Below are 15,925 nucleotides of genomic sequence, written 5' to 3' on the forward strand. Positions count from 1 at the left end.
TAAATAAGAAACACAAATCTTCATTCATATTAGAATGTAAATGAAATCAAAATGCACCAATATTTGGTTCTATGGAGAGGGAGAATATAGGCAATGGGCTCAAGATGAAACTCCTTATACATGAAAACATGTTGCACATGCACTTCTTTGATTGTCTTCTTGGAGCCACCAAGCCTAAAGTGATTAAAAAGGATTGGCTATTGAAGATCTCTTCTACTTTCTTCGCTGCATCAATATCCACTTCTCTTCGTTATGGTCAAGGAAACCCACCTATCCTACTCATTGAGTGTATTGAAAGTGACTATGGACTTAATGGAAGCACTAGGTCTTCTGCACCAAGAAGACGTCTCCATGGAGTAGGAAGATTGAGGACAAAAACGTGCAGGTGAGTAGAGAGAAAACAAATGAAAACTCCAAAGGGTGCAAAGTGGAGGCAAGGGAGAGGGAATGAGCATTGAGCAATCAAAGATTTCAAATGAGAGCCTTCCACTACCTTTTTTTTCCCTCGATAAGAGACAGTTGAAATATGACAGTAAAACATTACTCTTGGAAAATGGCAATCACCCTGTTTTACTGTTGGAAAGGCACAATTACTCTACTCATTTCAATAAAACTAAAAATATCAAAAATACCAAATTTATTGTTTAAAATTTTGAAAATGATTTTCAAAAAAAAAAATGTCACATAAGCCTTCTCATTGGTGGCCAAGTGAGTGTACAAGTTAAAGAGTAAGTGTTTTAAATTGTAGAAGCGAGTTGACTTTGATAAGATATTCTCTCATGTGGTTAGGATGACTACCCTACACTTGGTATTGGCCTTGGTTGCATAGATGGATCTAGACTTGTACTAGATTGATGTAATAGGGATTTACATAAGGACATTTATATACAACAACCTAAAGGCTTAGAGAAAAAGGGCAGAGAACACTTAGTATGCAAGCTGAGAAAGAGTCTTTATGAACTTAAGCAAACACCTAAGGAATGGTTTTATAAGTTTGATGCCTTTATGCATTCATAGGGTTACTTCTGTATGCATTCATAGTGATATGGATATATGTATTTACACAAAAAAGACCCATGATGGTAGCCTTATCATTTTGGTGCTATACATCGATTATATGTTGATTCGTGGGAGTGCTTGCTAGATGCTTTGAAGACTCAACTCGAGACAAGTTTTGAGATGAAGGACATGGGACATGCCTCATATATACTTGGTATGTGTATTATACGCAATCGCTCTAAGAGACTCCTCTACTCATCACAGAGAAGGAGTACATTCATAAGGTCCTTGAGTATTTCCGTATGTAGGTAGTAAGATAATAAGAAGGCTGAGATGGCTAAGATCCTACATGCATCCGCAATGGGCAACTTGATATATGTCATGAAAGCCACTAGACCTAACATAGCAATTATAGCAGGCCAAGATGGTCAAGATCGCATATGCATCTGCAATGGGCAACTTGATGTATGCCATGATGAGAAGGCTGAGATGACCAAGATTATGTATACATCTACAACAATGGGCAGCTTGATGTATGCCATGATAACCTCTAAACCTAACATAGCATTTACAATGGTAGTTGTGGCTCATTATATGGTGACACTTTGGAAGGCAGCATTGGGATGTTGTGAAGGGTATCATTAGATATCTTAAGGGTATTGTAAATATGTGCATTTGTTATGGTGGACAGGGTCTTGGAGTTGTAGGTTACATGAACTCTAATTATGTAGAACATGTAGAGAGTAGAAAGTTCATCTCTAGCTATGTCTTTATATTTTCTTGAAGCACCATTTCTTGGATGTCCAAGGTGCAAACATGCACGGCCTTAATACTACTGAGGCCAAGAATATTGCAACCATTGAGGCTTGCAAGGAGTCCCTATGGTTAGGCCACCTAGTTGCAGGCCTTGGTATAACTATGACTCCTACGTTGCATTCGAACTCTATGAGTGCCATTCAGTTGGCACATAATCTGATCTTTCATGCAAACACCAAGCACTTTGAAGTCTGTTATCACTTCATCAAAGAGGTGATTGAGGACAAGCAGATAGAGCTTGTCAAAATCTCGACTAATGGGAATCCTTTATATTTTCTCACTAAAAGTCTCCCAATGAAACAATCTTCCTTCCAAAGAAAGATGATGGATGTAGGATGAGATAACGTCTATTCCTCATCATGTTATACTTCTATGTACACTTTTTCACTTTTTTGTTGTTGTCTCCACAATCAGGCACATTCCCTTTTATGTGGAAGGTTATTGGGGGTTTAAAGGTCACATGTGCCTAGCTGCCTACATTTACTTGTTCTTATCGCTCACACACATGTATACTACAAGTAGCGACCACATGTTTTAGTATCACTTTATTCTTTATTCTCACTATGACAATAGAATAAGGGAAGGTAGGTCACACATTGTGATTGTTAGAATTCCCACACACTGATCTCTCTTCCTTTCCTAAACCTCCATAACTCTTGCTTTTGCTCATGCTTCCACTTTCGCCCCACTTTTTAGTTATGTTAGTGTAATTTCATTTATAATCCTTATTATATTTCCCTTCAAGAATTTTAATTATTTCCATACTTCAACTTTATGCCTTCAAACTTCCAAGTTTCTTGGTGATACTCCATAATGCCACCCAATCAAACATTTTCTCTTCTCACACTAGCCTTAAAATGATATCTAGTTTGACTACTCTAAATATATTTTACAACCTTCATCATCTAGCTACCCATGTGCTTCTCCACTGCCCATTAGGGAGACCGCCTAGACATTACATAGCGTGCAATCTTTTGTGATGCAACTTACATTCACTTTTGAAAATATACTTTACTATACCTTGCTTATGTATCTCAATGCCTCAATTCCTTTTGTATCTCCTCTTGCACTTCCATATACATTTAAATTAATTCTTCAAATGGTAGTTATAGCCACCTCCATCACTAACTTTTCCCCAAACTCCAAGCATTTGTACACTTTGGCAAGTAAGTCCTTCAAAACAATATTCCAAAGTTGCACACATGTTAAGATAGGTATTCCTCTCATGTCCTTGGCGCTCACATTGGCTTGGGAGGTGCCTACCAAAACTATTGATAAAGTCCTTAGACACATCTCCCTTATTAGGACAAGAGTTCTAACTCTAATACTCGCCCCTTCCTGCCATAGCCTTGTCTCTCGCATTAGCATTAACAATGCTACCAAGACCATTGAGAAACTCTTAGAGTATATATGTCGTTTAGGGCAAGAGCTCATGTCTGAACCTCTTCCCTAAGTGCTACCCTTGTGTAGTAAGAGGAGGTGATGAAAAAATATTAGGAAAACTTGAAGAAGCTTATACATGTGAATGGACCCTCATTTAAAAGATGCAAAAATGATGAATAAGATGTAGGACTATTTGGAGAAGAGGGATAGAGAATTTCCATAATAACTTGCTTTAACATTTATCAAAAAAGATTCTAATACATCTATGAAACGAATCCTTAACTTTCAAAATATTTGTTCACATCGGGAATCTCAACAATCAACTTTCATTAGCATGTGCTTCCTCAAAGAGTCTTTGTTTAATTGATTAGCAAATCAAGAACAACTTTGGGCAGCCTTGCTTTATAATATCCTTGCCCCTCTGCATATGATTTCACACTAATGGAGAGGAGATGAAACAAAGGCTTAAAGCCTTACCAAAAAATTAAAATTAAAATTAAAACAATTGGATGAAATGTTTATGCCATCTTGCTCTTGTCCATGACATGTCATCATCAAGCCTTCAGATCATCATGAACCAATCATCATAATCATCCACTTCAAAATGACCGTGGCCTCATTCTCATCCTTGCAACTCATTAAGTTGCCATGCATCTAAGAGACGTTGAGTGATGATGAAGGGAATGAGAGAGAGAGAGAGAGAGAGAGAGAGAGAGAGAGAGAGAGAGAGAGAGAGAGAGAGAGAATCACAAGACGGAGAGGGAGAGAGCACCCCCTATCAAGGCTATAAAAAGCCTTAACATGTAAGACTTTGTAGGGATGTTTTTTGTTTGCCCCCATGCTACTATTGTAGAGAGAGAGAGAGAGAGAGAAGAGAAATAGTTGGAAGGAGAAGAAAAGATAGTGGAGAGGGAAGCAAGAATGGGGGGGAGGAAAAGAAAGGAAGAGAAGGAGGAGAAGATAAGTGAAGAAGAGAAGAAGAGGAAGAGAATAAAGTAATAGAGAGAGAGAGAGAGAGAGGAAGTGAGAGAGGGAGATAAAGATAGATAGATAGATAGATAATAGATAGATAGATAGATAGATAGATAGATAGATAGATAGATAGAGAGAGAGAGAGAGAGAGAGAGAGAGAGAACAAGGAGAAAGAGAGAGAGGCAAAGATAGAAGAGATAGATATATATGTTGGGGGTAAAGGTGCCTCTGCCTAGCCGCCCATGCATTACTACACTAACAGTACCCGCCACTGCACATTGCAGGTGGTGAGCGCTCGTCTCACTATCACTTTATTCTTTATTCTTTTAGTGACAATTTGAATAAAGGAAGGCCCAGTCACACATTGTGACTATTGGAGTTCCCATTTTGTGTCTCTCTCTTTCTTGCTCTTGCTCTCCCACCATAGCTCTTCCAAGCAAGCTTCGATCCTTCTCACCTTTCAATTGGTATCAAAGCGTGGTTGCTTGAGCATTCAAGCTTGGCCCATGACTCCTTCAACTTCCTATTGATTGCCTACACTCATTAGGTCTCCTTTTCGACACCCATAGCCGACTCTCTCAAGCTCCCATCACTCCCTGGCTTTCCGAGCACCTACCCGGTCCATTTGTGCACCCTCAGGGCATTCCTTCAGAGATATTGAAGCATTATCTTGAGTGTTTATTTCAATTTACAGGGTACAGTAGGAAGGGACTACAAAAAAAATCGTTTTTTACATCAGCCCTCCCTTGGCACTCATTGACAGCCTCATTTGGACACTATGCACTTGGTTTATGCTTGGCATTTGATCCCAAGCCTTGGCATTGATCATTGATGTAATTTACTTCAGGTTTGGGACTATTATACATAGTTTATAGGCAATCCACAGCAGTGCTACATTAGCATTTTATGTGTGGATCACTTTGGCATTGGCATTTGATGCCCGGTTGGTTCCGAATGCTAGGGGAATGTATGCCTATGATGTGAGATGCTTTTGGGGCTGAATTTGCTCAGCCATTAACTATTTTGCACAGTCCATAGGCAGCCCAAAACAGGGCATTCCCCCTGTCATTATACTTTATACTTATACTACATGGTCATTTGATGCCCGATTATGCCCAGTTTGAGTGGTCCCTGAATGTTTGGGGAATGTATGCCTATTGATTGGCCATCATTTGGAGCTGATTTAGTGGCTAAAACACTCATTTTTACATAGTAAATCACTGATATACACTCCAGGGATGAAGATTATTTAGTCACTTTATGCTTTGCCTACTGGTCTCACAGGTGCTTCCCAAGTGTTTCATATGACTATTGGGATGCAAATGAAGGTTGGAAAATGCTTTGGATGGCTCTGGAATGTATTTTGAGCCTTTTTTGAGCTCCATATTGGTTGGCATTTACTTGACATTGGTCTACACTGGCATGCTGTGTGACAGAGGTTATACCTATGGTCTATGTATGACCTGTTGGTACATGCTTGATGCTTATGTTACCTACACATGCTAGTTATATTGTTTGGACTTGAATGCTACTGGAACTTTGTTTGGGCTTGAATTTGGATATTTTGGAGCTTATTTTGATCTTTCTTTGGCTCATCACAAAGATTGATTGGGATTGTCTTCATGACATTGGATGCTGTCATTGGATACTTGACCCCTCATATGCTCTGGATGTCTTACTAATGTATGATCTTGGATAGTCCATCACTGGTGCTCTTACATGCTTTGTTTGAGTTTATTTGCATGACACTTACAGCTTTTGTGCCAGTGGGAACGTCTTTGTACGCTTATTAGACATTGAGCAACAGTGCAGGTTATGCATATTGAGCTTTTGGATACTTGAGACTGGAATCTCCTTATGGATGATGTATGTTTGATTTACCTTGGTCCATTTAGATGTACTTGGGCTGATTCGGCTTTGTATTCACTGAGCAGACACCAACTTGTGTCAGGTCTTGGCAATGGTATGTACATTTTGCCATGTTGATTGGAGGGTGTACTGACTTTACTGACGGACTTTGTCTGACATGCTTGGGTATTGGCTCATGTCAGTTTGACTATTACATGCTTGTTGATACCCGATTGATGATGATTTTGCATTGACAATCAGTGATTGACTTTGAATATTGGGTTTTGCCTACTATTAACTCTCATTGAACACTATTCTCATTAATTACAGCAAGCATATATCTTCAAACTGTGATGTATTTTTCATGCTGAATCATCCTGATTTTATGTACTTTTGATGGTACTTGGTGGAAAGCATCATTAAATACTCATTTCTTTGCCATTTGCCTTGGTTTTGATGGTTCTTTGGTCATTTTCTACAGTTTAGAGCAAGCAATTTTGAACTGTCTACACTGTTTTAGCTTGCAGTATGGCATCTTCTTCCACTGAACAGTGCTATCTTCAATATCACTAATCTTGATTGTACAAATTATGCCTATTGGAATAGCCAAGTTTGGCAGATATTGGTGCAAGAATCGCATATAAATCCACTAAGGATGCATGGCGAGCAGCCTGAAACTATGACTGATGACGAATGGGATGAGCTTGATGAGTTATGCAAGTCCACCCTCATCTTGTCTCTCACTGAACAGGTGCATTACAATGTGTTTAAGGAAGCACAGAATGCTTGGTAGCTTTAGGATAAAATCAAGAATCTCTATGACAAGAAAAGTCTAGCAAGTCAGATGTATTGGTTGAAGCAACTTATGGACCTGGACATGAAGGAGAATATGACAATGTTTGCTCATTTGAGCCAATTCCATGCTATTCTCAAGAACTTGACTTCGCAGGGCATTACCTTCAATGATGAGGTTACTCCATTTTTTTGCTTGGGACTTTGAGTGAGTCATGGGATGTATTCCACACTGCCTTATATGCTCTTGCTACTATTTTGAACTTGCCTGATGTAGAGAGTGCTCTTCTGCAAGAAGAGATCAATTGTAAGAACTTGGATGCCTCTTGTGTATCACATGCTTTGACTGTTAGAGGCAGAGATGGTAAGAATGACCGTGGATATGGACATGGCAGAGACTCGCAGAAGTCTAAGTCTAAGTCGTATGCGCAGTGCTGGCTTTTGGATTCTAGTGCTTCATTTCATGTTACACCTTGCCATGAGTGGTTCCACTCCTACCGCATTATCTTTGGCTGAGTTCGCTTGGGTGATGACAAGTCACTTGCTATTGTTGGTATTGGGGATGTACGGCTACAGTTCTCTACTGCATTACTTTTCTGTTTTACAGGATGTACGTCATGTACCTGCGCTTACACGCAGTCTTATGTCGACAGAGGGCAACTTGATGATGTTGGGTTTCATGTATCTTTTGGGGATTCTACCTAGAAGATCACCCGTGGTGGGCAGACTTGTGCTTGCTAGAGGTGCCAAGGCCAGTAGCCTCTATCCTCTTGTAGTTGATGGATCCTCTGTTGATCATATTTTTTCAGTGGGCTCCATCCCACATGTATCTCTTTGGCGTGCCCGTTTGGGCCATATGTCCTTGAAGGGAATGAAAATGCTTTCAGGTTTTTGCAGTACTTACCGCCCCTTGACTATCCATGTTTTGATTCATGTGAGCATTGTCTTTATGGCAGATAAACTAGGAATATGCATAAGAAGTCTGGTAGGACACGCATGAATGAGCCCTTGGCATTGGTACATTCAAATGTCTGTGGGCCCATGCCCTGTCAGTCTATGGGTGGTGCAAAGTATTTTATGATGTTTATTAACGATTTTTCACTTAAAGTATGGGCTTATCCCTAAGCTTAAATCAAATGTCTTAGCTGTGTTTCAAAGATGGCTTGCATTGGTTGAGAACCAGAATGGGCAAAGGCATAAATGCCTTAGGACTGACAATGGGGGAGAATATGTGTCACATGCCTTTGAGCAGCTATGTGACGAGAGGGATATTAAGCGTCAGTTGAACACCCCCTATACCCCATCCCAGAATGGTTGGCTGAGCGAATGAATAGAACCGTCCAAGAGCATGTACGTAGTATGCTTAGCCATGCAAGCCTACCATAGAGCTTTTGGGCTGAGACAGTCGATACAGTTGTGCATACCATAAATAGATCACCTTCCAGTGGTTTGGATTTCCAAGTTGCAGAGGAGGTATGGACTAGTTATGCGCATCTACATGTCTTTCAACGTAAGGCATTCTGCCAATGCCCAAGGACAAGCATAGTAAGCTGGATCCTAAGAGTGTCAAATGCATTTTCATTGGCTATGGAGATGTAGGAGAGATGGGTTATCGTCTATGAGATCCGCAGCCATGATATAGTCTTCCATGAAAACAAGATGCATAAGCAGTCTAAGAAGGTGGTAGAGATATGCAGGGTTATATTCTGTGAGGAGTCACATGCTCTTGCACAACCAGTGGGATAGCCTGCAATAGCAATTGGTACACCTAGCCGGGGTGTTGGATAGGCAACAGAGCCTGCAGTGAGATGGTCTACTAGAGATAGACATCCGCCTGATAGATTTGAGCCCTCAATGCATTATGTCTTGGTTACAGATGCAGAAGAGCCTCTCACTAATGATGAGAATATGCACATGGGTAACAGTCACTCCTAGGAGAGGGCTATGCAGTCTGAGATGGACTCCCTGCACAAGAATATGACTTGGGATTTGGTTGCATTGCTTAAGATCAAGAAGACTTTGCCATGCAAATGGATGTACAAGCTGAAAAGCACCCCTGGAAACCCCAAGCTAGCTTATAAGACAAGACTTGTTGATAAGGGTTTTAAACAGGAGCATGGAGTTGACTTTGATGAAGTCTTTTCTTCTATGGTCAAGATGACCACCCTATGCTTGTTTTTTGCCTTAGTCGCGTAGCTTGGCTTAGACATGTATCAGATGGATGTCAAGACTACATTCTTGCATGGGGATTTGCATTATGAGATATACATGGAGCAGCCTAAGGGCTTTGCAGAACCTTGCAGGAAGCATCTAGTGTGTAAGTTGAAGAAAAGTCTTTATGGCTTGAAGCAGGCACCTAGGAAGTGGTATCATAAGTTTGATGCCTTTATGCAGTCATAGGGCTACAGCAGGCACCGAGGAAGTGGTATCATAAGTTTGATGTCTTTATGGCTTGAAGCAAGCACCTAGGAAGTGGTATCATAAGTTTGATGCCTTTATGCAGTCACAGGGCTACAGCAGGAGTGCTATGGATCCGTGTCTTTATATGAAGAAAGCTCATGATGGGTCATTGCTTATTTTGGTACTTTATGTGAATAATATACTAATAGTAGGGAAAGCTCATGATGAGCTGGATGCTCTTAAATCTCAGCTGAAGAAAAGCTTTGAGATGAAGGATTTGGAACATGCCTCTCGTATTCTTGGTATGTGCATTAAGCGCGACAGGCATCAATGACTACTTTACCTCTCCTAAAGGGAGTACATTTGTAAAGTCCTTGAGTGTTTTTGCATGTAGGACGTAAAGCCTATTGGTTGTCCATTACCTTCTTACGTGAAGATTTTGTAGGCTGATTGTACACATACGGATGAGCAGAAGGCCGAGATGGCCAAGATCTTTTATACATCAACCGTGGGAAATTTGATGTATGCCATGATAGCCACTCGTCCACATATTGCCTTTGCAGTTGGTGTTGTGGCACGCTATATGGCTACACTTGGCAAGAAGCATTGGGATACCGTGAAGGGTATCATGAGATACCTAAAGGGCACATTAGATATGTGTATTTACTATGGCAACCAGGATATAGGAGTTGTGGGGTACACAAACTCCGATTATGCAAGACATGTAGATAGTAGGAAGTCCACTTCTGGCTATGTATTCACCTATACTGGAGGTGGTGTCTCTTGGATGTCTAGGGTTCACAAGTGTACGACTCTATCTACCACTGAGGCCGAGTATATTGTAGCCACTGAGGCTTGTAAGGAGGCCATATGGTTGGGCCGTTTGGTTCATGACCTTGGGATTAATGCTATGCCTACGTTGCATTCGAATTCTATGAGTGTTATTCAGCTAGCTAAGAATCCGGTCTTCCATGCGAAGATGAAACACATCGAGATGAGGTATCACTTCATACGTGGGGTCGTAGAGGACAAGTTTGTTGACCTTGTCAAGATCTCCACTAACGAAAATCCTACAGATCTGCTCACGAAAAGCCTCACTACTGAGCGCTTTGCATTCCTAATGGGCATTGGATGAGATAACATTTTTTCTCATCCTGTTGTACATGCGTACATTGTACTGTCTTTTTCTTTTTCTTTTCACTCCTCACTGGGGTAGATTTACCTTTAAGTGGGAGGTTGTTGGGGGTAAAGGTGCCTCTGCCTAGCCGCATGTGTATTATTACACTGGCAGTACCCGCCACTACAAGTGGCGAGCGCTCGTCACTGTTACTTTATTCTTTATCCTTTTAGCGATAGTTTAAATAAGGGAAGGCCCGGTCACACATTGTGACTGTTGGACTTCCCATTTTGTGTCTGTCTCTTCCAAGCAAGCTTCGATCCTTCTCACCTTTCAATATATATATATATATATATGGAGAGAGGAAGTAATAATCATGCCTTATGTGAGGTGTCCGCCAGTCCCAATCCACATTATACCTTTTAGTAGTCCATCACTAGGTTTTCCAAAAATTCATAACTAGGAGTATTTAGAACTCACAAGGTTAAAGTTACTAGAAGAAAAGGGAAGGAATGACATTCAAGAGAAGCTCATTGATGTGCTGAGAAACAAATAAGGGTTGGAAAAATAAAGGATGAGATGGCACCTAAGAGAAAAACCTCAAGTCAAGAAAATGTAACTACAAATACAGTGAGTGCATCTTCTATATTACAAATCTCTCAAGTTCTTCTAATTCTTATAAAACCCTTCTAATCTAGAGCTTTATATTTTATATACATTTTAAAATAGAAAAATAATTCTAAAATCTAAGAAAAGTAGATTATCATAAGTTGAGGAAAAATCCCAAGGGAGTAGGTTAATTTAACTAAGTAGAACAACTAAGACATTGTTCTTTCCTTAGAGCTTTTCATTAGGATATGACATACATCTTATGCATGACATACTTGGATCAAAATGCAGAGTGTTATTCATCGATTGTACATAACAAAACATTGAATCATTTAGGAGCGTGATGTTTAAAAAAAGATAGATATGTAATTTTAATATGTATCACTTTAAGATTGTGCTCTAATGAAAAAATAAGTTGTACATAACATTTTCTTTTGCAAAGTATCAAGGGACATTGTTTTGGATTGTGAAATTCATCTTTAAGAAACAACTTATTGTTTCGAGAAAGAGATGGTTTTTTTTTTTCCAATATAAATTGGCTGGCTTTTATGGAGTATTCAATGAGATTGTTTGGATTAAGGTTACGAAAAAAAATAACATTGTTTCGAGAAAGAGAGAATTTTTTTGCCAATATAAATTGAGTAACTTTTATGGAGTATTCACAATGATTGTTTGGATTGAGGTTATGAAAAATAAATGTTTTTTATAGCTAATGAAGTTAGGCTGATGGCTTGATTGTGTATTTGCATAAAGGTACTTGTACCCTCGTAGATGGACTTTTAGTTACACACTAAACCTTCCCAAAGATTAGTGACAAAAGCCCACTAAGGAACTATTTGACCATGTTGAAAGCAAAGACTGATCCCAAATGTGAGAGATCTCTCCATAGAAAAAATATTAGGCTAGGAGACGATTAGGATACTAAGGGAACTCTAGTTGTAAATCCCTTGAGTCTATCAAGAAGTAGTCTAACCCCTATGAGCCCAAGATTGACTTCCAAAAAGACCCTAATGCTAGTTAAGGACGAATTGATGGATTGTATACCTAAGATTCGAACGACTCCCAAATTTAAGAACAAAATGCTAAGTTGGTATCACATCTTGAAGAAGATGTAGAATAAATACATTGTTTTGTAACCATCTTCAAAGGATTATTTAACAGTAACTATGTTTGTGACAACAAATTATGTGAAAAAACCAATGTTAGCAATTAATTAAGAAAGTTGTCTTTACATGTCAATCATAAATGTGTTAAGAAAATTAGATAACTAAAACATACCCTAAAGAAAAACCGAAGGACAAGATCCCCAATGAGTCCATCTTACATTTGGGTGGTCTCGATAAGCCAAGAGTTTTCTTTCCATACAGTAGAATTAAAAAGTGACCAAATGTATGTCCCTAATGTATTGATCTAAATCCCAATCAATGTCGTCTTAATGAGCCGAAGTAAAAAATATACCATACGAATAGAGAGATCGACGCGTATTGTTCACCTTCGTTTCTCACTCACTAAAAACCAAGTGCAACATTGATCTGCTTCGATTTGAGGTGCAAATGTTGTGGCTCAAATACCAATGCTAGTTAAGCTAATAGGTGACCTTTGCTTAAAATTAAGAAGCCAAATTCAAGTCAATCCTTATGGGTTACAATCAAAACCATCTTTTGCAAAGTGCATTCAAGAGTGCAATGTGGCTTTCAACTTTTGCAAGAAACAAGGGTTCAAAACCTTTTTATCATTAGCAAACATTTATTTCTACTTTGGCTTGCATTTGTCATATATTAGAAGATTTTTTTTCTTTACATGGAAATCTGTGGAGCAAACGTTATTGTGTAATTTTTGGATCAAGAAGAACTGAAATCATTTTCTCCAATAGAGATAAACTTGATGCATGTCTTTATAATCTCAGACCTTCAAAATTTTATTAAATAGTAAAGAACCATTTGCAAACTCTTAGTTGTTCAACTACTAACTCCTTTACACTATCCACACCATAATATTTAGATTAATCGTTGCAAGATCAAGAAAGCATTTGTTTTAAAAAATTGGTCCTTTGATATGTCTGACATGTCAAGGACGATGAAAACTACTGACATGTCCTGAGATTTGTGATTTCTCTAAATAATGCACCTCAGTTTCCTTAGCCGACACAAGCACAGTCTGGAAGTTTGCTTTGGGAGCCAACTCAGGTTTTGCCAAAGCCTTCTCAAAACAATAGTCACTGTTGATAAACAATAAATGATAAATGCTAAATGGAAATTGTCACTGTGAATGCAGATGTGGCAGCCAAATGCCTCCCACCATCATTGCAAATTACTGCTCTGAGCTGAAGTCATTCTGGATGTGACTTCAGCAATCTAATATAACATAGCATGACACAGGAAATATACTTGAGAAGCTCAATATAATTGGAGATACTTCTGAGAATGGTAATACTTTCTGCATCCTTTATTTCATGATACTTCATCTGCATGAATAAGGATGCCATTTGCATCATCCTTAGAGGTCAGGATTGGATTGAAGACCTTAAATACCTTCTCATAGACAGGTCTTTTGAAGTTAACAGCCTGGATCGGGTACAATAAACAAGCAATCATCAGCAATCTGAGTAAGAGGACTGTGAAGCACATGTAGCCTAAAGAGTGATTAAACATTTAAACATGGAAATTCATTTTGAAGCTTACTTTTTCTATAACTTCATCTGGAGATGTCCACTTCCAATCCAAAAACTCTGGCCTCTCAAGCCCATCACCATCAAGGTTTATTTCACTTTCATCACCCATAAACCTCAACAGAAACCTGGAAACCAGAGTTTCAGAACATCATAGAAAATGTGCAGAGACTAGCTCTGAAAGCTCTGATTTAGATGTGTGTGTGCGTGTGTGTGTCTAAATGTATACCTGCATACATACATACATGTATGTGTATTTCTCTGTGTGTGTGTGTGCTTGTGTTCTTGTGTGGGCTAAGAATAAATAACTTGTGCTCCGTTTTGTCATTTCTAAGGCATGACTGGGATATGCCAGTTAACATCACCAGTGCCCCTCGTGAAAAATTTTGAAGTTAACAAAAATTGGCACGGACTAATAAAAATGGAATTCGAAATGGGTGAACCCTTGGTTCCAGATTTGAACCATCAACCTAACTGTTGTGAAGCAGTTATTTAACTAATATGCTGCACATCATTTGACCATGGACAGATGTGTTTAATTTTATAATATATCAAAACTATTGCACTAAATAAATTTTTAGCATATACATGTACCCCAATGAGCCCCCTCCCCTCCCCCCCCACCAGGGGAAAACTGAATGCCACCAGTCCCCAACCACCACACTGGACATACGACAAAATGGAGCACAAGGTATTTATTCTCACGGACTTGTGCACATGTGTGCAGCATGAACCCACTGCTGCACCTGGTTCATGCTGCCCAGTTTTGCAAGGGTACACCATATGTGTCCATGCCAGTAGATGTAGGACTGCAGCCAATCAGATCTCCATGGTCATGGTTTAATATACTTTAAGCTTTCCATGGTGAATTAGTCTGCACTATCCTGTGGGCCAATCAACAGGCCCCCCTAAAGAGGAGCCATCCCAGAGATATTTATGATCAGAGAGCACGTGTGATATAAACAAGCAGGTGCCATGTTGCAGGAATAGATTAAAATTTTTAGATTCATCATAGCCAGTTCAAGAGTCATGAAAGAACTGGAACATTTTGACTAGGGCACAACATGGTTGGCAGTGCCATCAGAGCCAATCCTAAGAATGTCTATGGACCATAAAGCTTGAGCTTAACTATGGCCTTAACATCAGGTAGCACACGCATGTTTGGACATTCCTGCTGCACGATATGAGGAGTCGAGGTAGTCATTTTCATAGCTCACCAAGCTCTCACCTTGTCAAAACAGCCAAGGAACTGGACAAGAACTGGCAATCTTGATAAAAGCAGGTCAAGGGGAGGAAACGAGAGTGGGTGTAAATTACACACAAACATCATGTGCGATAGCTGTATATACATGCACATATATCCACATATGAAGGAATCCACAAAAAGTATGTACACAGACATATACACATTCGTAAGTGAAAAGTGTGAAAATTACCCACCATTTTTGTGCTTGACCATTCCATTCTTTGCCCCACATTTGTGTTATCTTCCCCTTCACATCTGGAGGAAAGTCATATGTCATCCACTCAGACACCTACAATCATAAATCAACAATTCTATAAGAGCAGCTTTAATAATTGTTTTACCTCAACAAGCCGCTAAACTTATCTAAAGGGATGGAGAAAATGCTAAACCATACTCTTTAGACAGCTTAGGATTCATAAATCTCACACACCTATACACAAACTTTAGCAATGAGCTGACTTATTGCAATCATATCCTATTCAACATTTAAATTAATCATTAGTTTGCATTAGCAAGCCCTAATCATGTCAATAATGTTCCATAATTTGTCACGAAAAACACCCTGGCCCTAGTTCAACGTCCCCCAAATGACAACACCACTAGAATAAAATGCAAATACACCTGCCCTAGACTCAATTGTACATGTCCACCAAAATTATGTAGGCAAGCATGACGACTAGACCCCTGCTGGAAAGGAGAGGTATAGCTAGCCTCCAAGAGTAGCTAAAAGGAGGAGAGAGAAAAAGAGAGAATGCAAGTCAAATGAAGAGGTGAAGGTGCCAAAATATCAGCAAAAATTGCTGATGCATAGTAGTGATCCCCCTCACAGAAATGGATGAAAAACTACAAGCTCAACACGCAAAAGAAACTAGTAGCTCGTACATACACTCCAGCACGCCATATATCAAAAGATAAAAGCTCTGAATGGAGGAAACTACCTTGAAGCAATGGTGGCATAGCACTCAATCACTTGCTCAACACAACACAAAAAGGTAACATGATATGTGAGAGCAAGGTATACTCTTGTATTATTCAATGAAAGAAACAATACAACATAGGGAATTACATGTAGAGT

At 39.4% G+C, this 15,925-nt stretch overlaps 1 protein-coding gene across 2 annotated transcripts in view; it reads right to left on the bottom strand.

The window, feature by feature from the left end:
* Window positions 1-12,902: 12,902 nt before the first annotated feature.
* LOC148009223 (nudix hydrolase 25-like) overlaps window positions 12,903-15,925 on the bottom strand; it is a 32,801-nt gene continuing 29,778 nt past the window's right edge. Inside the window, exons 5-7 of one of the 2 annotated variants that reach the window (XM_087673674.1) lie at window positions 15,045-15,139; window positions 13,618-13,732; window positions 12,903-13,500 (exon numbers count right to left, since the gene is read on the bottom strand). In XM_087673674.1, the coding sequence (XP_087529800.1) occupies window positions 13,387-13,500; window positions 13,618-13,732; window positions 15,045-15,139 (324 nt within the window). In that variant the 3' untranslated portion in view covers window positions 12,903-13,386. The remainder of the gene's footprint in view (window positions 13,501-13,617; window positions 13,733-15,044; window positions 15,140-15,925) is intronic. The other variant, XM_087673673.1, reaches the window with a different exon arrangement.

The sequence above is a fragment of the Lygodium microphyllum genome, unplaced genomic scaffold (genome assembly GCF_053477565.2).
Source record: "Lygodium microphyllum isolate KBCC unplaced genomic scaffold, Lygodium_microphyllum_v1.1.10 scaffold_32, whole genome shotgun sequence".
Lineage (NCBI taxonomy): Eukaryota > Viridiplantae > Streptophyta > Polypodiopsida > Schizaeales > Lygodiaceae > Lygodium > Lygodium microphyllum.